Consider the following 19,448-nt stretch of genomic DNA (forward strand, 5'->3'; position numbering starts at 1 on the left):
TCAAACATTCATATTACCAACGGACAAGTTTGGTACCGAGGCGCTGTGAAAAAGAATGCAAATGCGCTTAGCAAATCGTCTGCAATCGTCGAAATTAATCTGTGAAGTGATAAAACACATTCCAAATAGTGCCCGGCGTAAGAATTTCATGTGATATTGGTGGAAAGTAGACAGATTCACGAAATCATCCATGCTCAACGCAGAAGAATACCAACGCTTTGTTTTGCTGATACATTAACCTCAAGTGATGTTTAGGGGCAGTTATCTAATTAAAGTTATCTTTTCGTCTATAATTTACACTTCAAAAACGACGGAATACGTACTGGTGTCCCTTTAAGCTTAATTTTGTTTCGTTAGTGCAACAGCCAAAACCACCTGTTTTGATCGCGGTCGTTTTGGCCCTCATACCACCAATACTCTCTCATATCGCGTATACGGGCGCACGTTCCTGGTAGCTTTCTATTCAAACCTAACCGAACCGTAGCCGTGGAAGGTTGTGCTGAAGTAGCGGCTGCTGTCAGAAGGAAAAACGCGCGCGCGCAGCTTGGAGGCCATTCGTCGGATCTTCCGTTTGTTTCGCGTTCAATCGTTGTATCTGGTTTGTGTTTTTACTTTACAATCAAAACGTGCCTTTCAATATGCCGATGTCCATTCACTGCAGTTTAAAGGTTCCTGATTCGAGGAAGTAGCATACGGTACCAGCCAGAAAGACGGATACCGGCAAAACTATTCCGAGCGTGCCTTTGATGGTGCTTTAAATTAAAAAGCATCAAAGTTAACTGTGCAGATTTAAAGAGTTGAAACGTACAAAGAGTGTGTGAAACACAATTTGATCGTACGGAAGTAGTCGAAGTAGTTCTGTGTTATTGCGGATGTGGTCCTGTAGTTTACCGTGTGTTACGTGATTGTCCTGTTAGCAGTTGTTGCTGAATGTTTGTTTCGTTCCCATAGCCTTGTAGAATCGTATTGAACAACCTGACAAGCGTTCCTCAGGAACGGCCGAGTGGTAACTGTAAAAGTGTCCCTTGTGTGATTTGTATGTAAAGTTGTATATGAATTGTTTCCAACATCCAACGACCGCTGTACAACTAGTTCTTCATGGCTGGATATCTTCGGCAGAAAGCGAAAAAAATCGTAAGTATCGCTCTACAGAGTCTTCCAATCGTCCTTCCAAAGTCCCAACACCGTAGAAAATTAATCCTTTTAGCCACTGTTAGCCAAAAGTCGAACCATTTGCTGCGGTAGGGTTGTGCGAAGGACAATGACAAGAGAAAAGTAAGAACAGGGCCGGTTTGAGAGCAAAGTAAACATTGCCCGTTTCGAGGTTATGATCTGAAAAGGAATTTTGTATGCATCGCAGCAGCCACCACAGGCACTGGCAGTCTATACCACAACTGTGTTATATTTACTAGCTGGAATTTTAAGTGTACAAAAAAAGCTTTTTTAAGTCCGTAAATGTAATCTGTGTTCTTTGATTACAAGTAAATTCTGCAACCACATTCGAGTGCATGTTGCGAATAAAATCCGGTTTTACTCCATACCCATACCACGCACTTTGATCGTCCACGGTCGCTATGGTTCCACGCTTTAAGATGAACTTTATGTACTTCATTTTATCATTTTCTCTTTTTATTGAACGTTTTTTTCATGGTCCCTCTGTTCTGCTGTCGCCGTGGTGAATCCTGCTCCACACGCCGTTGCTTTTTGCCGGAACAGACAAGCAGCAAGTACTCGAGCGAATTGCAAGAAAACAGAAAACCCATTCCCGGCACCACCATCGCCAACACAACCGATTCTATCGCGGATCGTGCTCGCTTCCTACAGAACCCGGCTATACTAGACACGCTAGACACCGTTCATCGGTCATTGCTGTTGAACAATCTCAAATTTGATACCGGTAAGTATTGCCGTAGAATGGCTAGGATGCGCGACCGCCTTGGTTCGGTTTAAATCTTCTTATCATTTTAGTGTTTTTTACCGCGACCGAATAAGTTTCTGGGTGTTCTGTGAACGCATCAGTTCGGTATTCCGATTACGATGCACGATTGGGAGTTGGTTTTTTTCGTACTGTTTAATCCTATGCCGTTCGTAATGCTCACATATGGTACGTACATGCATATGTTGGATTTTTAAAGCCCTTGGAAAGGAGCAACAGAGATGGAATATGTTTGCATCATCAGTTTGCAGCAAAGCAACGAAAAAGAACGAAAACGATCCTCACTGGGTGTTTGTTTTCTGCATGCGTAACCTAAAAGCTGAAGCAATTGATTCCAATTTCAAGGTTGGATGAATCTTTGTCAAGCTTTTTGTTCCTCAATTCGATGGCCACTTCAGCAATTAAAATGTGGTGGCATGTGTTGGTTTGTTAAAGCCTGGCACTGATTTCTTCTTCTTGCATGTTCTTTTCAATTTAAGCAAGGAAGAGATTAATGATTTGTTTGTGTTTTCTCCTTTTTGTATTGTTTTTAAACAATTTGATATCAATATTGTGGTTTCAGCCTCTCTCAATTGAGCCGTACATATCTTGTACGAAATGAAACAACAATTTAGTTGACAATGTTCAGAAAATAATGTAACCACAAAGCAACTATTTATTTACGCTTTACCATACAATACTTGTTCGGGCCAGCGAGCAAGCGTTGGATGTGGTTCGGATCGAAACAACAAGGCACGTGTTGATATTGTAGATTCTCTTTTGGTACGTGTTTTGTGGCTTCCCCCCCACACTGTCAGTGTTACGAATTCGTGGTTAACGTGGTTCTGTTTTCTTTACACCTTATTTCTTTGTCGCGTCGAATCAAGCTCGCAGACGTTTGTCGTCATCTTCTCGACTGGCTTGGAATTAAATTCCGGTCAACGTCATCACCAGCATCGCCGCACATGCATATGTAATTTGCGCGCACATAGTTTCGAGAAAGCAGCGGAACCTCAAGGTTGGCTTTCGAAACGCGGCTGGACGAACAAAATCATATCGTCAACGAATGGTGCAAAGCAGTAAAAGTGAGATAAAAAAAAAGAGTCATGGCTTTTGCATATATTCCAATCGACACGTTGTAGCAGTCTTTCGTTTTGTGTTTGCTATTTCGTGTTTTTGTATATTCTCCCTAGCGAGGAGAGTAGTGTTGCGGCGTCAGCACTTTGCCCGCCGGAGGACCTGGTTAGTCTGTATAATTACACACAGCCGCAACATCGGCCCGGCTCGAGTATCTCACTCATAATGACACACAAAATGTGGTGCAAGATGAAGTGGCAAGTCCAGTCAGGTGGATGCTGGTGGGGTGTCTAGGAGCGACCAATCATGGCCATCATTGTGCGCAAATGGGTAGCTCATTGTCTCCGCAAAACAGCTTCCGTGAATACGACCAGTTGTTGCTCCGCACCACACCGGTTGCTAAATTGAGGTCGATGAAACGGGTGGCTGGATGAAATATGATCATCCAGCAGAAGTAAGTGATGTGTTTTGAGGGTAAATTGGTGCGATTTTCGATTCTTATTGTGTCTATTCCACGTTTCGAAAAACAAAATTTCACATAATAAGATATTTTAAAGATAGTTTTTTTTTGCGTAGAAACCATTTATTCTCGAACTTCAAAATTTAAGGCATGATGCAAAAAAATATCAACACTTTCATGTTTGTTTTATATTTTAGGTCATAACTGTAGCTTTGCTTCAAGCGCAACTTACGGTGCTTAATGTATTTTAATAGCACTGAGAGCTGGTTGGCACACGCCAAACCGGTCGAAATTCAGCCGCTGTCCGTCCTAAGCTCCTTCTAACCCGTTTGTCACGTCCAAATAGCGCGTGCTCGCGAACTTTTGCAGACCACTACAAATACGCATGGCTCCAACATAGCCTCTACCCGTTGATAACAAGTGCATAACCCGGCGGAATATTTCTTACTGTCTGTGCCCCAACGACGGGTGTCACGACGGTAAAGTTCGTTACGCGTAAATGCTAGGCGCCGTACTAGGTAATGATTTGGCTCAACACTTCTGTGTGCTTAATCAATTCTAACGGCCTCTACCGTGTGCTGCGAGTACCACGTGACCTTTGGTTGAGCAAATCTTGAGCCTTAACCCGGGGTCCGTTGTAAGCTAATGAGAAAAAATGTACATTTGTTGATAGTGGCACAAAGCGGGAATGGAGTCCGCTCGTCCAGCTCCGGGAATTGATGAAGAAGCCAACCGTAACTGAGAACACAAACAACAGATTATCAACTGCCATTCGGTGTTTCAACCGTAAGTTGTTCCAGAAGATAAGTTTGGTGCTCCAATTTCATTTCTCTACCCCAAACAACACATCCACAGGCAGTGGATCTTACCGTTCACGTGTATTCACGTTTCGGTTCCGTCTTACGTTTTGTTTGCCTAGATTATTAGTGTCAAAGCGCGCGGTACTGTTGGCTTATACACGCGGCTCCATATCGGTTGATCTGCGTTAGGGTGCATTGGTTCCGGATGTGTTTACATCGTAAGATAATACCATGTGGAGCAAACACACGATCGTTCGAAACGTCGCTTCGAACCTGTTACATATTGGAGTGGATGGAAGAAACGCCTTCGATCACGCTGCTGTACGGTCACGGTGTTTGTTATATTTATTTAACAACGTGTGTTTTTTTCTTCCATTCGGTCGATATTTGATAACTGACCAGCAAACAACAACTTCGTTTTACGTGTATGGTACACGTGTTTAAGTAAAGTACATGTACGGTATGTTGCAAGCAATGAATGTTGACTTCTTTTTAAAGTGTATGTAAAGCTGGGATAAATTATGTGGAACAAAGATAAGATAAATCCTTTATTTACCCTATTTTATTTGTAACATTTTTTACACATCCATTTAATGTGCCAAGAACTAAGAAAATTTATTTTCAAATCAATCAATCAAATGTTTGATGCTTTTGTTTATTTTTTTATCACTTTTCATAACCACCATTAAACGGTTTCTGACCTACCCTAACATATACGCGGAAATAACGAGCTTTAACGAAAGCGAGAACGACAAAATCAATATCAATATCTATTGCGGTGGGCCATCCGTGGGATTTGAAAATTATTCTAATCGTTTTGCTTCGACCCGACCACTCCTGGAAACGTAATCGAGGCTTCGTCTTGTACCATCAGGTTCATAAATGATATCGTGTGACGATAAGCCGTGGGTTTGTCGAGGCGAAAGCAGAACGAAGTTATCAAGCGCCGAACCGTCTCGCCGTTCATAAAGCGTTATGACCTGCAAACACCTAATATCGCCTTAGGGGGGCCCTTCCTATAGCACAACCAAACAAGCGTGGGATTTCTCGATCAGTCTGCCTGTGACGTGTCGGTAAATTCTTCGGTGCAATATGAAAGGCATTCAGTAATCACGATGACGAGCCCCCGTAACTTCCAGTTTGAACAATCAATGCAGCCGTTCATGTTCGTTTGGTGGCGATGGATTTAGTCCTTCCCACGCATCACGAAGCTCTGAAACCGGTGTACAGTATTTTTGCAGCATGAAGAGAAAATGCACGTTGGTCGGAAAGTTTATTTTAGCAAATCAATTTAACACACGCAGACGGAACGTCGTCTGCTGATGGACCTGCACTGGTCACGTTATCCTATCCATAAAAGGAATTCAAGTGGTAATTCCTTTTTCAGTAACGTTTTCAGCGCAGGTTGGTTGCTTGAAGATGCTTTATAAGCTCGCTAGCCTTGTCTTGTTCTACGCTGTTCTGCCCATATCAAAAAGGGACTTGTTTGGTAAATGCGGGTTTATTTATTTCTCTTTTTCACAGCACCGTGGCGGCACCGTCGTTTTTCCGTTCTTTCTTGATGATTGCTTAATGTTCTTGCGAGGGGTTAAACGTCGCACAATACGTGTCCTTGTTTATGATAGGTCTTTTTTTCATCGATCTTTCTTTGAAGCTTTTCTTGAGGCATTTCATGCAGTTAGTGCGTTGGGCTATTCGTCAGGTTCGTCGAGCAACCCGTAGGATACTGTAAAAGGAAACAAATAGCCATTAATTAAGTACCAAGCATGGGACATTGCAGTGTCAGCAGTATGGCTAGATGTGTTTTCGTCCTAGACCCTTGTTTCCTTGTTTGCGGACCGGTTTCGAGAAGATGTCCAATTAATTCTGAATTTCACGCTGCAGAAAAGTCAAATACGGTAGTTGAAAGGATGATGTTTATTTCATTTCTGTGATAAATTGGGATACGGATCATGCTTAACACGGCCCGTTTCTATTGATGGATGGGTGCCAAAGAAGCGTGACTTTTAGTTTTATTTTAATTGCGTGAATTTTAACTGAAAACTGCGGTTCTAGTGTTAACTTTTCAAATTAAAGTATACCAATTAAGATATTTGTTATTAATTTACGAAAATAAGAATTTTTCCAAATACCTGTCACAATTATCAAGTAATAGGAAATACCTGCCACATTTCCGCATCTCTTTCAATGGTGCACTTGAACGAAGGGAGCAATTGAAACCTTCAAAAACGTAGATCACAAAAAAACCCAACCACACAAAACATACAACTCCTTCATCTCGTGTTCTCGAGTGGTATTGCTACCCATTTCACAATGAAATGCGTTGTTTTGACGCCCCGTTTGGGTCTGCAATCCAGCGAAACCTTATCATTTCAGTTTTGTGTTCGCTTTCCCGCTCGTTCCACTTCCGGCCCTGGGGGAAATATCCTATTTTATTGAGAATGCGTGCGATGTGTGGTAAGAAGCCACTGTCTGACCGGGGTGCGTTCTATGTTAAGCCCACTTGAGAGCGTATTTTCTTCACTTCCGCCTTCGGCACAATTCTACGGTACGGTACGGTAGTTTTTACATGAGCTGTCTGGTGTGCTTGATCGACGAAAAGCAGACGTGCCGCTATGCCCCGCGAATGGGTGAACTCTGGCTCCGGCGGCTGAGGCATTTTTTTATTATCGCTCGATCGGATCGGATAGCCACACAACAGGAGCATAAGCATCGGCCAGCATAGCCGGAAGAGTAAGAAAGCCGATCGGTAAAGAAGTGTAGGTATCATTGTATTTAATGGGCATTGTAAAACCCGAAACCCACTCGCACATTTGGTACTTTGCGTCTCGCCTTCTCCTTTCGACGGTTGCGTTGAAGTGGTGTGGTTTATGTAAGTTTTGATGCTCTTATAACCAAAAGCTGATCGTACAGTGTCTGGTTATTTGGGAAATAATTTACATCTCCTGCACCACAATCCGTACCTGTTTCATCAGGTTCAGGCTAAACATTATTATTTCTTCCGCAACGAAAACAAAACGGAAAACAGAAACCAGAAGCCATGAAAAAATTAGGGATGGCTGCGTTAGGAGAACCTAGCGGATGATATGCCGACAATAAAGAGCCCTTGAATACTTTCCGAGGATCGTACCTTTACTGCGTGAACTTAGCCCCTCGTGGATGGTAAGCCAAAGGTCTTAAGCGCTGTACTAAGGTGTCCGAGGGTGTCCATTTGAAATATTTGGGCTAGGTTCAATTGAGTGCCTGAGCATTGATGCTCATATAATGCGAGGTTTTAATTACACTCTGTGTGTTGGGCAACAATTCGAACGTTTCGTTTGAATTGTTTACCTTTCTTTGCTGTGGCCTTTTCAAGCGGAAGTAACCCGCTAAAGATTTGCGCTTGCGTGGATGTAATGAGGCGTACAAGAAATTGTCGAAATCGAGGTTTGCCCCGAAGTGGAACACGATGGTGTTTTGAAATTAGTTGTGCCAAATTTTTGCTCCAATTGGGTTGCATTTTTTATATGTTTTTTACGTCTTTCTTTTGATGTACCGCCGATATTGTTGTTTTGCTAATTGATGTGGTTTCCATTTGGTTTTAATATAGAAACTTCATGGATCCTGTACTGGATCTTTTATCTGTCAAAACAATGAATTATAAAAAAAAAATATCAAGTTACATCGTGTACCTCATCTTCCAGATTTATTTTTTGCTGCTTTAATGTGTGCATTTGGAATTGATTCAGAAGGTACTCAGGAATATGTCCATGTCCGGCCTGGGTTCAAAGCTCGGTTTGACTATAGTCTCTCCCAAATGTCAAACCACAGTTATACAGTAGAGAGGCAACCAAGACACCAACAAAGCATACGTAGAGATCAACATATTAAAGATTTAAATTCTTTAGACATCATATCTTCCCAATATTGATCTCTTTCAGATGTTGATAGTATTATATCCGTTGCGAAATTTCAACGAAACTTTGATCGACTTAGAAAATAAAACGATAAATCGCCGCCTGTTCCAGTTAACTTCTTATTATATTATTTCTACCGAAGTTTCATTCCTCCTTTCACGCGTAATAATTCAAATATTGCCATTATATACATCAGTGCTTTATGGTTCCTAGGGGCGATCATCAATCTCGCAACAAGCAGCGATCGTTTTCACCGATATTGGGGCTATCTCTCTCTCTCTCCTCTTCCTTTAATTACAAATTGTTCAGCCATATCTGCAATACAGAAGCTGGCAAGAGCCGCTCTAACCTGCTGGTGCTAATTAGATAATAATAGCCACAATTTGGCTTGCGATTGTTTTTGTACGCCTTTATCGTTTCCTCTTTTTCGCTTTTTTCTGAGTCTGGACGAGAAATGTTATGTGAGACGGATTTCCCCTTGAGGAAATTCACTCGATAAAATTCCACGGATTCTGCCAACTGGAACGAAAACTTCACTTCGATTATATTTCGTTGTTGTGTTTTCTTATTGTGAAAAAAAACGATAAAAAAAAACCTTGCTCAGCAGTGTTGTTCAACACCAACTGATGATATAAATGCAGTATATCCGCGATCATCCTCTGAAAAGATGACTTGCAACCGCCATGGTCGATGATTTGGATCGTGTGGTTAAAATGATTTATCTATTAAATTGATAAAAACCCGCGAACTCCTGATCATCGATGTGATTGCCTTCCGCCCCTCTCCCGCCTTGCCGGCATTGAAGTCACCTGATTTCGGAGTCTCGTTTGGATTTCTTGTTTTCTCCTTGTATGTTGCGTTTTGCATTAATTGGTATAGTTTTATCACACTACAGCAAATAAACGATAAAACCAGTTCCAATCTGGCAGTTCTTCGTTTCGATGCGATTGTGAAATTTGTTACGATTCTTCAACGCAAAAAAAAACAAACTTAAAAGCGGCTTTCTTCATCTACTTTATTTTGGATATAAAATTTAACAGTGCAATTAATTGCCTTTTTTCGAATAAAAATCGTACCTTATCACAGGACAACGGAAGAGAGCAAAAAGAAACAAAAGTTAGCTTGAAAAATGTAAGTAACAACATGTTTTAGCCTTGTCATGTTCAGGGGTTTCTTGGTCCGCGGTTACTTCCTCGTTACTTTTTCGACGCATTGCGTGTTTGGTGACGTTCTTAGCTAAAAGCCGGTTTGCTGTGCTTGAACGCCACAAGATTGGTTGAGCAAAAACCCACCTTCCAGACGGGGTGGGTCACTCTGCGAGGAGAACTCCCATTTCTCTTTCCAGCACATTATTTATCTTTTCTTCTTGAGCTGGAAACTACTTTCATTGTTTATCTTTGCATTTCGTGCCGATTATTGCTGCTGGTTTTTCTTAGCAGCTAGCAGTTTCTGGTTTGTCCAGTTTGGTCGCTGTTGCACTGTTGTCAAGGAAGATGAAGAAGGACAGAATTCAACGTCCGTATACCGGTCCTTGATATGTTGTGCTTGCCACGTCGTTATCCTCACAGACCAGTGGTGGTCCGGTTTGGGCCGGTTCCGTCAGTTTTGGAAAGTGTGATAATGGCCACCGAAGCAAACCATAAGGGGAATTCGCCAAATTTGTGTACGTGAGAAAGGTTAACTTTGTATTTTATCGCACAGTTAACATTTCGTTTTTTTGCAATAAAAGTCACAAATATTGAATCAGTTGCGATGAGTAAGTTGTAGGTATATATGCAACAAAAGCAAGAAACTTATGGATATTGATAATTTCTCAAATACATATCAGAATAAATCTCACAAAAAATAAGATTTCTTCACTTATTAAAGATACATTCAAAATGATAAAAGCATAAATTCTTTCCTTGTTTTTTTTTTAATTCTTTCCGTTCTACCTGTTACCCCTCAAATCGCCAAGAAAGGTCAACAATCTCTTCCAATCTAGTACGGCGTACACATTCCAAGCATGGCCATAAAAATCGCGCGTGCATCTTGCGCGTGTTATTTGCGCATTCTCTTCCGTGATTTGTGGCGAAAACGCAAAGGGCAAGAAATCCTTGTGTATGAGGATCCGCGTGAAAAATTGTCATTGTGGCTTCCTTGGCGGTGAGTGGATCATTGGAAAGGAACATTCACCTGTTACATTCTGTTGATAGTGTTCGATGAGCGTTAAGAAACAGGATTTTCTTGTTCCTCCAGCGAAACCTGTTTCTCCATTAGGAGGAGCTGCGATACGGACAATGATCTTGCACCAACGCTTCGGGATCCTTTTCGGTTAGGGAAAACATATTTTGAATTTCGTTTCTTGATGAAGCTGCTCTTTTCACTTTAATAGCATTGTGTGTAAAGAATATTCAAACGTCATGACCTGGATTATTTGATCCATTAAAATATATTTAGACAATTTATTCGTGTTCGCATGGCGATCATGCCTTTGGAATAGATTTGAAACATGTCTTGTAGGCCGTTAAAATGTTCCAAGCCAGAGATGCGAGACTTGAATACTTAACGCCCCAATGACGAGCTACAGAATTCCCGACAAGAAGAAGATGCGAGGTCGGATTTGCATATTTTATAAATTCGCTTGTTCGAGAAATGCAAGGTATATGGGCAGTGCTAGTGCTGGAATAAAATGTGCGGTCATTGCCATTTCGTTGGTTTGCCAATTTCGACCAACTTATTCGCGATGCTCTTTCTCTCCTTCTTGTGTCCATGTCGGCAAATCGATCGTGAACTCGTCGTAAATCAGTTACTGCATGCCGAGAAGCATATATAAAAGGAAAAAAAGGAGAAAGATAGCGATGTTGTTGTAAGGTTGTTTATACGGAGAGATTGCTTCACTTAAAGCGTCCTGAAAATGTCGATTTGGAGGAGTTATCAGAGGAGAAAAGGCGAAACATTAAACAAAACTGTCGACCTCATATCGGAAGAAGATCCACTCAGTGGAGAGTGTTCGGTTAGGCTTTGCAATATAAGGTAACATGCAAGATATGTTCCTTGGAGATGCATACTGTTGTTTGCCAAAGGAGCGAACATCGGTGGAGAGCCGGACTGTACACAGAGATGGTAATAAAGATGGTAATGTGTCAAAGCGTGGAGATGCAATGGCCATGGATAGCCACAGCAGAAGGTAAACTGTAGACTTCCAACGACAAAACAGTAAATAGCACGAAGAAATGTATGAAAAAACTGGTTACGCCTGAGTGGACAGTCTTGGTGAAAAACAGTGTGTGCAGGGTAAGCCATGTTCGTTCATCATCGCCGTCGATGGCAAGACGATTGATGAACAGACATTAAGGGAAGTTGAAGGCGACATTATCATTAAGTGGGCTTTCTTATGGCAGCCACTTTATGGCAAATTGTTCGAACACACTAGCACTCGTAACGATTTTTTTTATATTCAACTCAACTGAACTTAAGGTACCTTCAATTTAAAAAAAACTCTAATTTGAAATTTAATATCTGTTAAACAAAAACCTGGTAAATGAAAAATTGAAAATTTGCCATATTTTATATTTACCATTCATGATGAAATTTAAAATGTTTGAAACATTTGTATATTATTTATTATTCGTATTGGCTTTATAAAAAGTGTGATTTCTATTATATTTCACTTTTATTTGTTTTCCACTTTTTGAATTTTGAATTCAACGGTAATATGTGTGAACGGAAAGTAACATTCCAGATGGTGTGCGGATTTTATATCGTTCACATTATTGGACGGTGTTGCATTGAAGTTCTCTTCCAGAAAAAGAAAACCAGTTCCGCCCTCCAGATCACTTCCTACTCATTTTATCATGGAAGGCGTTAATGCATATACAACCCTGCTGCATACAACACAGCATCCACCAAATACAGTTCGATGCAATTGACGACGGGGGAAAAAATCAGTTTGAATCTGTTTTGACGAGGCGTTATGCCATCCCACCCATGTTTGCTCCCTTCGAATGCGACTGCAAATGCGTGTTGGGGTATTTGCCTTGTGAGACATAGCTCAGTGTACCATAGAGCAAAAAAAAACTAAGAGCAGACGCAACAACACACTTGGCGATTGAGTGCGTACTTATTTGTACATCTGGTTTAAGGTACAAACGACATGGTACTCCCATACACATGGATTATGGTCGTCGTCTGGTGTTCGTACTTGCTTTTTCAAGTGTTTCCTAAGCGATTGATTCTATAAAGTTTCCAGTAGCAATCGACTGTGCCCCTTATCCGAGTTGTACATCAATCTAGCGTTACTGTTGTACAGAACAAACCTGCACCAGCATCTTCATCTATCGTTTTTTTTCGTGTTTGTACCCTCGCTGCTTCAAACGATCACTTGCGGAGCTGGGAACAACTTGTGCAATGATATGCCCAAATTGAATGGGTTTCAATTAAGGCAATACCGGCCGTAGGCCTTCATATATGTGTGCTGCAATTGTACTATGGGGAGGATTAGGCGTGAGCAACAACTAGAATCTACACGGAACACCCTTTTCAGTTGTAACTAATAGAGGGATGGATGAGATCAGATCCGGTAGGTTAGGTACTACTTTGTTCAACACTTGATTTTTATTACCCTATTTACAAGGCGTCATACTGTCGTTTAGATTGAATAATGGCTTTTTGGTATCCAAAAACAGAGTGATATTTATTTTTTAGCTCATAGTATTTCTGGGATTATATATATATATATTTGTTTTACATTATATTTCACTTATACACCTTACAATTGTAGAAAGGGAAATTAACTTATAATCTTTCGTGTAAAATACATTATATTTATGCTTTTTTGTATTATTCTTATTTTAGATGAACATGCTGGTCTAGGCGGTTCTTCCATTACGGATTATTCCACGCTACCGGGTAATCAAGGAAGACCCAAGGAAGAATTACTCGAGTCATCAACAGCAAACACTCGAAAGGCTGTTTGTGATCAGACTCACCTTAAGGTAAATATTGCGGAAGCGTCGACAGATGTCAGGTTGTCCAGAAAGCAAGAAATATTGCAAGAGGATCTACACCACGAGGGATGTGGCATAGCGGACTCCACCAATGAGTATGCGTCACTAGATGATGAACTGGAAGCACTGTTCGGAAAGGATTGGAACAATAATATAAACGGAGAAGGCACAGAACGCACCAGCAAAGTCAAAATGATGGTACAGCAGTACGAACAGAAGAAGGACAAGGTGTCTCGGCCCGTCAGGACATCGGCACCCACAGTGGGTGTTGATACGGCCGAATTATGTACGGACCTAGCGCATCCCGATGTATCCTCCTTTGGTGATGTGGAGACGAGCGATTTTGAAAGTGCTAGTGTAACGAGTGGAAGCAGCGTATGTGGTGATGGTGGTAGACGTAGTGTACGTACCAGTTCCGCGTTTAGCGAAGGAAGCCGAGATATTGCCAGCATTGATCGGTTTGATATGGGAATACCGACTAGCCGGCAACAGAAACAGCAGGAAGATTTGGCGGGCCATAATACGATGATTACCATTAACATTAACTACCGATGTGATACTAACACTCTAAGGACAAGCAAAGCTACATGTGCAGAGAAGGCTGTAGATATCATGGTTTCAGCACCACCGCAGGCGGTGACTGGAACTAAGCGGAAATCGTTAGATAATGAGAAAGCGATTACACAGCAGGCTGCAGAACGACACGCTTTAAGTGCGGCAGAGATTGAGGAGGAAGATTTGATGGATCTGGAACAGAAGCCAACAATGACGGATGAGTTGAAATTGAATAAATCGGAAGACAAAACTAATAAAGTGCTAATGGAAGATGCTGGTAGTGAAAGTATGACGGATTGTATGCCAAAAGAACATCGTGGCTCGTTAACTAACAATCGGTCATGCCGCACACCCGATGATGAAGAGTATCACGACTGTGATGATCTTCACGAGTCGACGCTTTCCTTCTACGAGCAAGCTTTCTCCCAACCAGTCACGCCACAAGAATCGAAGAAACGCTCTTCTGGTGTGCATGCATCAAGTGGATCTAGTGTTGAGTGTGAAAATGACAAATTGAACGGAGAGCAACCGATGATTCAAATCGTGCAAGAACTATCGGAGGATCACAGCGAAGTCACGTCGAAAATCACGTTGAGCAAGGCGCAGATACGAGACATGCAAAAAGCGTACGGTGCACGGCGCAGCGTTGATACCGCCGAGGAATTGAAAAGACATTCTTCGTCTGATGAAATGGGTGCCCATGAAAAGCACGAAAAAAGAAGAAAATCTCTCAGCAACGTTACTACCAAGAAGCGCCACGATAAATCAAATCTTCAGCGTCAGCAGCGCATAATGGATGACAATTTCTGTAACGAAATTCTTGATTCAACGATTCATTTCGATCGACTGTATGGAAAAAATCACCCTGGTCGCCCCGTGATGGAAGAGCAGGATATTGTCTCTTCGCCGTCTCCGGCACGACCAAGGGCAGAAGAATGTTTTAGCGACTCTGTAGTGTGTGAAATTGCATCGCCGGGAGAGGAATCGTTCGATTCAGTAATGTCAGTGGGAAAGCTGGAAGGAAAGCCACGCTATTCGGGCCGAACTGTTGGACGATTGATGATGAAACGTTTGAAAAAATTGCAGAGCATTGGGGCGCAGAAAATGTTGGATACGTCGGATGCGTCTACCAGCTCTTCACATCAGATGAGTGGACCGAAGAAGCCACCACGGACGTTTGCCAACACTGCAAAGCGATCGACCGCACTTCCAGTTCCTTCCTGTCCTTTGGCGAAGGACGTCGAAGAACGTGATCCTTTCGATCGTGCGATCGGATGGAACCTAGACACAAAACCAAGATCTCATCAGGTCGGGTGGACTGTACCGGCCAGCAATGGAAAAAATGAATCTATTCCTGCACAGATTTACAGCATGCTAAACTACTCAGAAGACGAGGGACGCAAACAGTTGATCAAGACGGGAAATTCTAAACCAGCGCCCCAGCAATCAATATCATCGAAAGGAAAAAGTAAGTACAGGACTGAAGGAGAACCGCTTGGTCCTAAGCTTGAAATAGACACTGTCGATGGAACGAGAACACCTTCCCGTCGTCACTCAACATCAACCGATTTTGAACGATTCGTACGAGAATCGAATGTTAAGAGTACACCCCATCGTAAGAGTGACGTTTGTAGCCGCATCGAAACCCGTCGAAGAATCGAACAATTTCTTAGCGAAGAACGACATCAAGTTACAGAAGTGCAACGAAAGCTACCCGGTGTGGATCGACGTCGTCGAACAACGGGTGGCATATTTGAACGGCGTCGGCAGCAGCAGGAAAATTTTTTAGACGATGCCAGGCGAACGAACCATGAACCACGACGAAAAAAGATATCGAAAGGTGGTCAGGTATCTTCCGTCACACCCAGAAACGCTTGCTGTCCGGCAGCAGCAGCTACAATCGCTGGCACTACATCCCGAACCAATGGAAAGGTCGAAAAACGTCGAACATTCCGTAAGGCTGCCATATTGAAACGCACACGTACATTGTTTGAAGCATCGAAGAAGAAAATATGGGCTATGAAGAGGTTTGAAACACCGAAGAAACAGAATAACGTAAGTAAAACTTCACCATCTGACCATTCCGAACGCGATCCAAATATCAATCGCAATAGTTCCGCGAAAAAGAAGTATAATCTACACCACAAGCACTTAGGGTACACACCGGTTCATTTGAGGTGTAAAACGTGTGGGTCAGGACAAGTTGGTGGTAATGGCGAAGAAGCAGTAGTGCCAGTTAATTACCGTCCTACACGACAGCAACCTTCTTCTCATGCAGGATTAAAATCTTCTAAAGATGAAAATAAAGAAAACCTTTGTGCTACAAACGATGAAAACAGGCGACGTAAAAGTGGTGAGGAAACTAATCGAAAATCTGCTCGGAGCCTCAATTTTGCTGCGGTCTCACAAGGACAACGTTTAAACCCTTCGCCTGTAGAACGTTCCGATAATGAAGTGTCACCCCGAAAGAGCGGAAAACATCTGTCCGAGACAAAGTTCCTAAAGACGCTTCGCAACTTGAAAATATCTCCAAAAAGGATATTTCGCTTTGGGTCTCAATCTTCGACAGCCCTAGACAATCGTTCAACGAGTAGCGAATGCCATGCACAGGGAGAATTTCAATCGTATGACGATCTGAATCTGGACAATGTGGCTAATATGGGCGACTTTCTTAGTAACATACGGCGCAAAATAGCTGAAGATGAAGTGGGCCTACCAGTCATGGGACGAGAGTCCATACAACAGGCCACTGTGGGGCGTTCACTCGTTCCGGTGGATGTGCACGGTGAGGACGAAGAACCGATTTATCAAGAAATTTCACCGAAGGCTAACAAAATGGTTCTCAACGAGTTTATAAGCAGTGAAACGAACAAGCGGTACTTAATGGTAAATAACAATCCAAACATACTGTACGCGCTGGTAGAAAACAAATCGCCACGTTCGTCAGGAAGGTTGGTGAAAGCGCGTTCGTTCACAAATATGCATGCATCGGTTGGCGTTACAGATCCCACGGTTACATCGACGCCGGTCAGTAAGCCTCAAAACAATACGAGCAAAAGCCACATGAAACCGAGCAATCGGCGTGTCACCATGTCGCCACATATGGAGGGACGTGCTGTGGATATTGTTAACATAGAGGAACGGGAAAATTCCCTATACAACACAGCGTTATCAGAAAATCTAAATACTCCACGACGCAGAACTACTGGTGATGTTGCAAACGGTGAAGGTACTAGTGGCCAAGCTAACAGGTCGTTTAATGCGACCGGAAGTACTGTCGGCAGCTCAATAAGGCGATCCTTGTTTACTCGGAAAACACACTCAGATCACAATCGTACTCTACCGCAACAACACCTGCATTCAACTGATGACAGTGATATTTCGATTTTACAGGAAGAAGAAAGTAGGGAAGAAGAATCCTCGTTGGAATCGTTACCGGAGGAGACACCGATTATATATGAACCACTGATCGTGCGGGAACGGGTTGAAGATCGGTTAGCATTTCGCAAGGAACACGAACATTTTCAGCAAAATCCTCCTGCATCGACGTCGTCATTTAGAACCGGGCGGTACAAGGGTAACCAGGAAGATCTGTTTTCGTTCGAAAAGGATATTATTGTCGAGGAAAACATGGGTGGGAGAAACGTGAAGGCAGGTGTAGAAAGTGGTGTAGGTGTAGGACAAAATTTGATCGTGTTAAAGGCACACAAATCAGTGCAAGTAAAGGTCGATGGGAATGGTGCTGCTCCTCTCGGTTGTTTCGATACGGATGGTGAGGTAAGTAGCTGAACATCTTAAGGGTTATGGAGACATAAATAAGTGCAATAGTGCATTAATAGCATTTTTCTTAACACAGATCGATTCATTACGGAAGTATGATGATAGAGAGATTGAAGAGCTAGTCCATTCACTCCACGACAATGTAACACTCTCGGACATGGGTACGCTAGACACGGAGACGACCGCTTCTTCGTTAATGGGTAACGAGCTCGATAACATTGGGTACGATACCGTCGACCTAGCTCAACCAGTTTCACGATCGTATCGTCAACCAGTGCGTAAAAATTTAACTATCGATACGGTGGATGTTTCTGAGCTGATCAGTCACGTTCCAGATGATAGTTTGTCAACTGGCAACCTGTCCCCTATCACGAGTTCTCCATCGAGCGGTAAAATGTCTACTTCCGGTACCGCCGTTATGCGCAATTTAAAGGACAAACTACGATCGTCTTTCCGCAAGAGTAGAACTTTTATCAAAAATGAACGACAACGCATCGCCAACTACCTACTGGAGGACAGATCTGGTAGCAAATCGTCGTCTGCAGCTAGCTCGCCACGTAGACATACGGTGCAGAAGACACATGCAAACCCTACTGGTACTAAACAGGATAGGCGTACATCAGATCGGCGTAAACAGGAGAGTGACATCGAAAGTGATGATATGTACCAATCGTTTACGCAGGGCAGTAACAGCATTGCGACGGGAAGCTCGATGACCGAGCTTAGCAGTCAGCATATGAATGAGCTGATGCAACAAATAATCCGACAGGGTGACGCTCGGAAACAGCTTAAACAAGCTCTCGCGATCTGTCGCAGTACGCGCGAATTCGAATGTTCGCCAGAGCTAATCGAGGCAGAACGGTTACTGTTGGTTGCAACGCAAAAGGAGACGGCAGTAAGAAATGAGCTGAACAAGATCGATTACCTAACCAACGGGATGACACTGGCCGAAGGTAAGCGTGTTGGAACGGTCACTCTGAGTAACTTTGAATTTCCACTAAAGGAAACAGCGGTACGGGACGCAATGTTCAATTACTTTTACGTTGTGGTATGCACGTACAAGCACGAGGTGAAAGCGACGATCGCCAAAGAGCGCTACACCGATGGTCGGGTGTATTTCCGTAATTGTGCTATACAGTTTAAAAATCTGGACGCCAACTACGAAATAAAGGTAGAGGTGTTTGTATTGCAGCTGCGTAAGAACGTGAAGAGTTACAGCTTTGAAAGCCGATACCATTTAGACAAGGTATGTGTACTGGATCTAAAAGCAACAAGAAACAACTGTGACATATTTTGTTTTTATTTTTAATACAGGATTCTAAACGACCGCTCAGTTGTCCATCGCCATCGAAGAAACTACGCGAAGCCGGACGGATGTTGTCTTTTCGTTCAAACTCTCCGAAAACGTTTGACTTTGACAACGAATTTTCACGCTTCAAATCACAAGGTTTCCTATCGTTAACCTCCTTCATGCTGATTACGGCAAACGGAACAGAGGAGCAAGATGCTTCCGGAGAGGCCGGAGAAGAAAAGCCTTTCGATGCAACGTACGCAACCGCACGCTCCAATCACACGACACAGATGTCCACAATGTTGGAGACCGGTAATTCCTACTGCTCCACGTCGGGAAACTTCCAACCCGTCGTTTGCCGGCAGGATGGACAGAGCGTGGTGTTTATAGTGGAAGATTTCAAATATCTTACGCTCGACTCGATGGCGTACACATCAAATATGGTCGGCAAAATCGGAATGAACGTTCGCAGCGAGGTTCGCTTCGAATGTTCCGATATGAGTGGATTTTTGGACGTCGGTGAGAAGGTGGACGGTGATGAAGGAATCACCTGGAGTCGGCGCTGGTGCCAGATGAATGGGTTTGTGCTGGAGTTTTGGAATTATCCACAGGAGTGTCAAGAAAAGGTATGTACGATAGTTTTGCCGCATTTCAAGCACTTTAACTGATCAATGTTTTTATGCAAC

General features: G+C 42.8%; 1 protein-coding gene across 4 annotated transcripts in view; it reads left to right on the forward strand.

The window, feature by feature from the left end:
- Positions 1-19,448, forward strand: part of LOC125769319 (uncharacterized) — a 20,969-nt gene continuing 1,521 nt past the window's right edge. The window contains exons 1-6 of one of the 4 annotated variants that reach the window (XM_049437989.1): positions 1-137; positions 952-1,134; positions 1,717-1,897; positions 12,985-17,468; positions 17,548-18,717; positions 18,786-19,388. In XM_049437989.1, coding sequence (XP_049293946.1) covers positions 1,099-1,134; positions 1,717-1,897; positions 12,985-17,468; positions 17,548-18,717; positions 18,786-19,388 — 6,474 coding nt within the window. In that variant the 5' untranslated portion in view covers positions 1-137; positions 952-1,098. Of the gene's footprint in view, positions 138-218; positions 1,135-1,716; positions 1,898-12,413; positions 12,710-12,984; positions 17,469-17,547; positions 18,718-18,785; positions 19,389-19,448 lie in introns of those variants that run through there. The other 3 variants (XM_049437991.1, XM_049437988.1, XM_049437990.1) reach the window with 3 other exon arrangements.

Source organism: Anopheles funestus, chromosome 3RL (genome assembly GCF_943734845.2).
Source record: "Anopheles funestus chromosome 3RL, idAnoFuneDA-416_04, whole genome shotgun sequence".
Lineage (NCBI taxonomy): Eukaryota > Metazoa > Arthropoda > Insecta > Diptera > Culicidae > Anopheles > Anopheles funestus.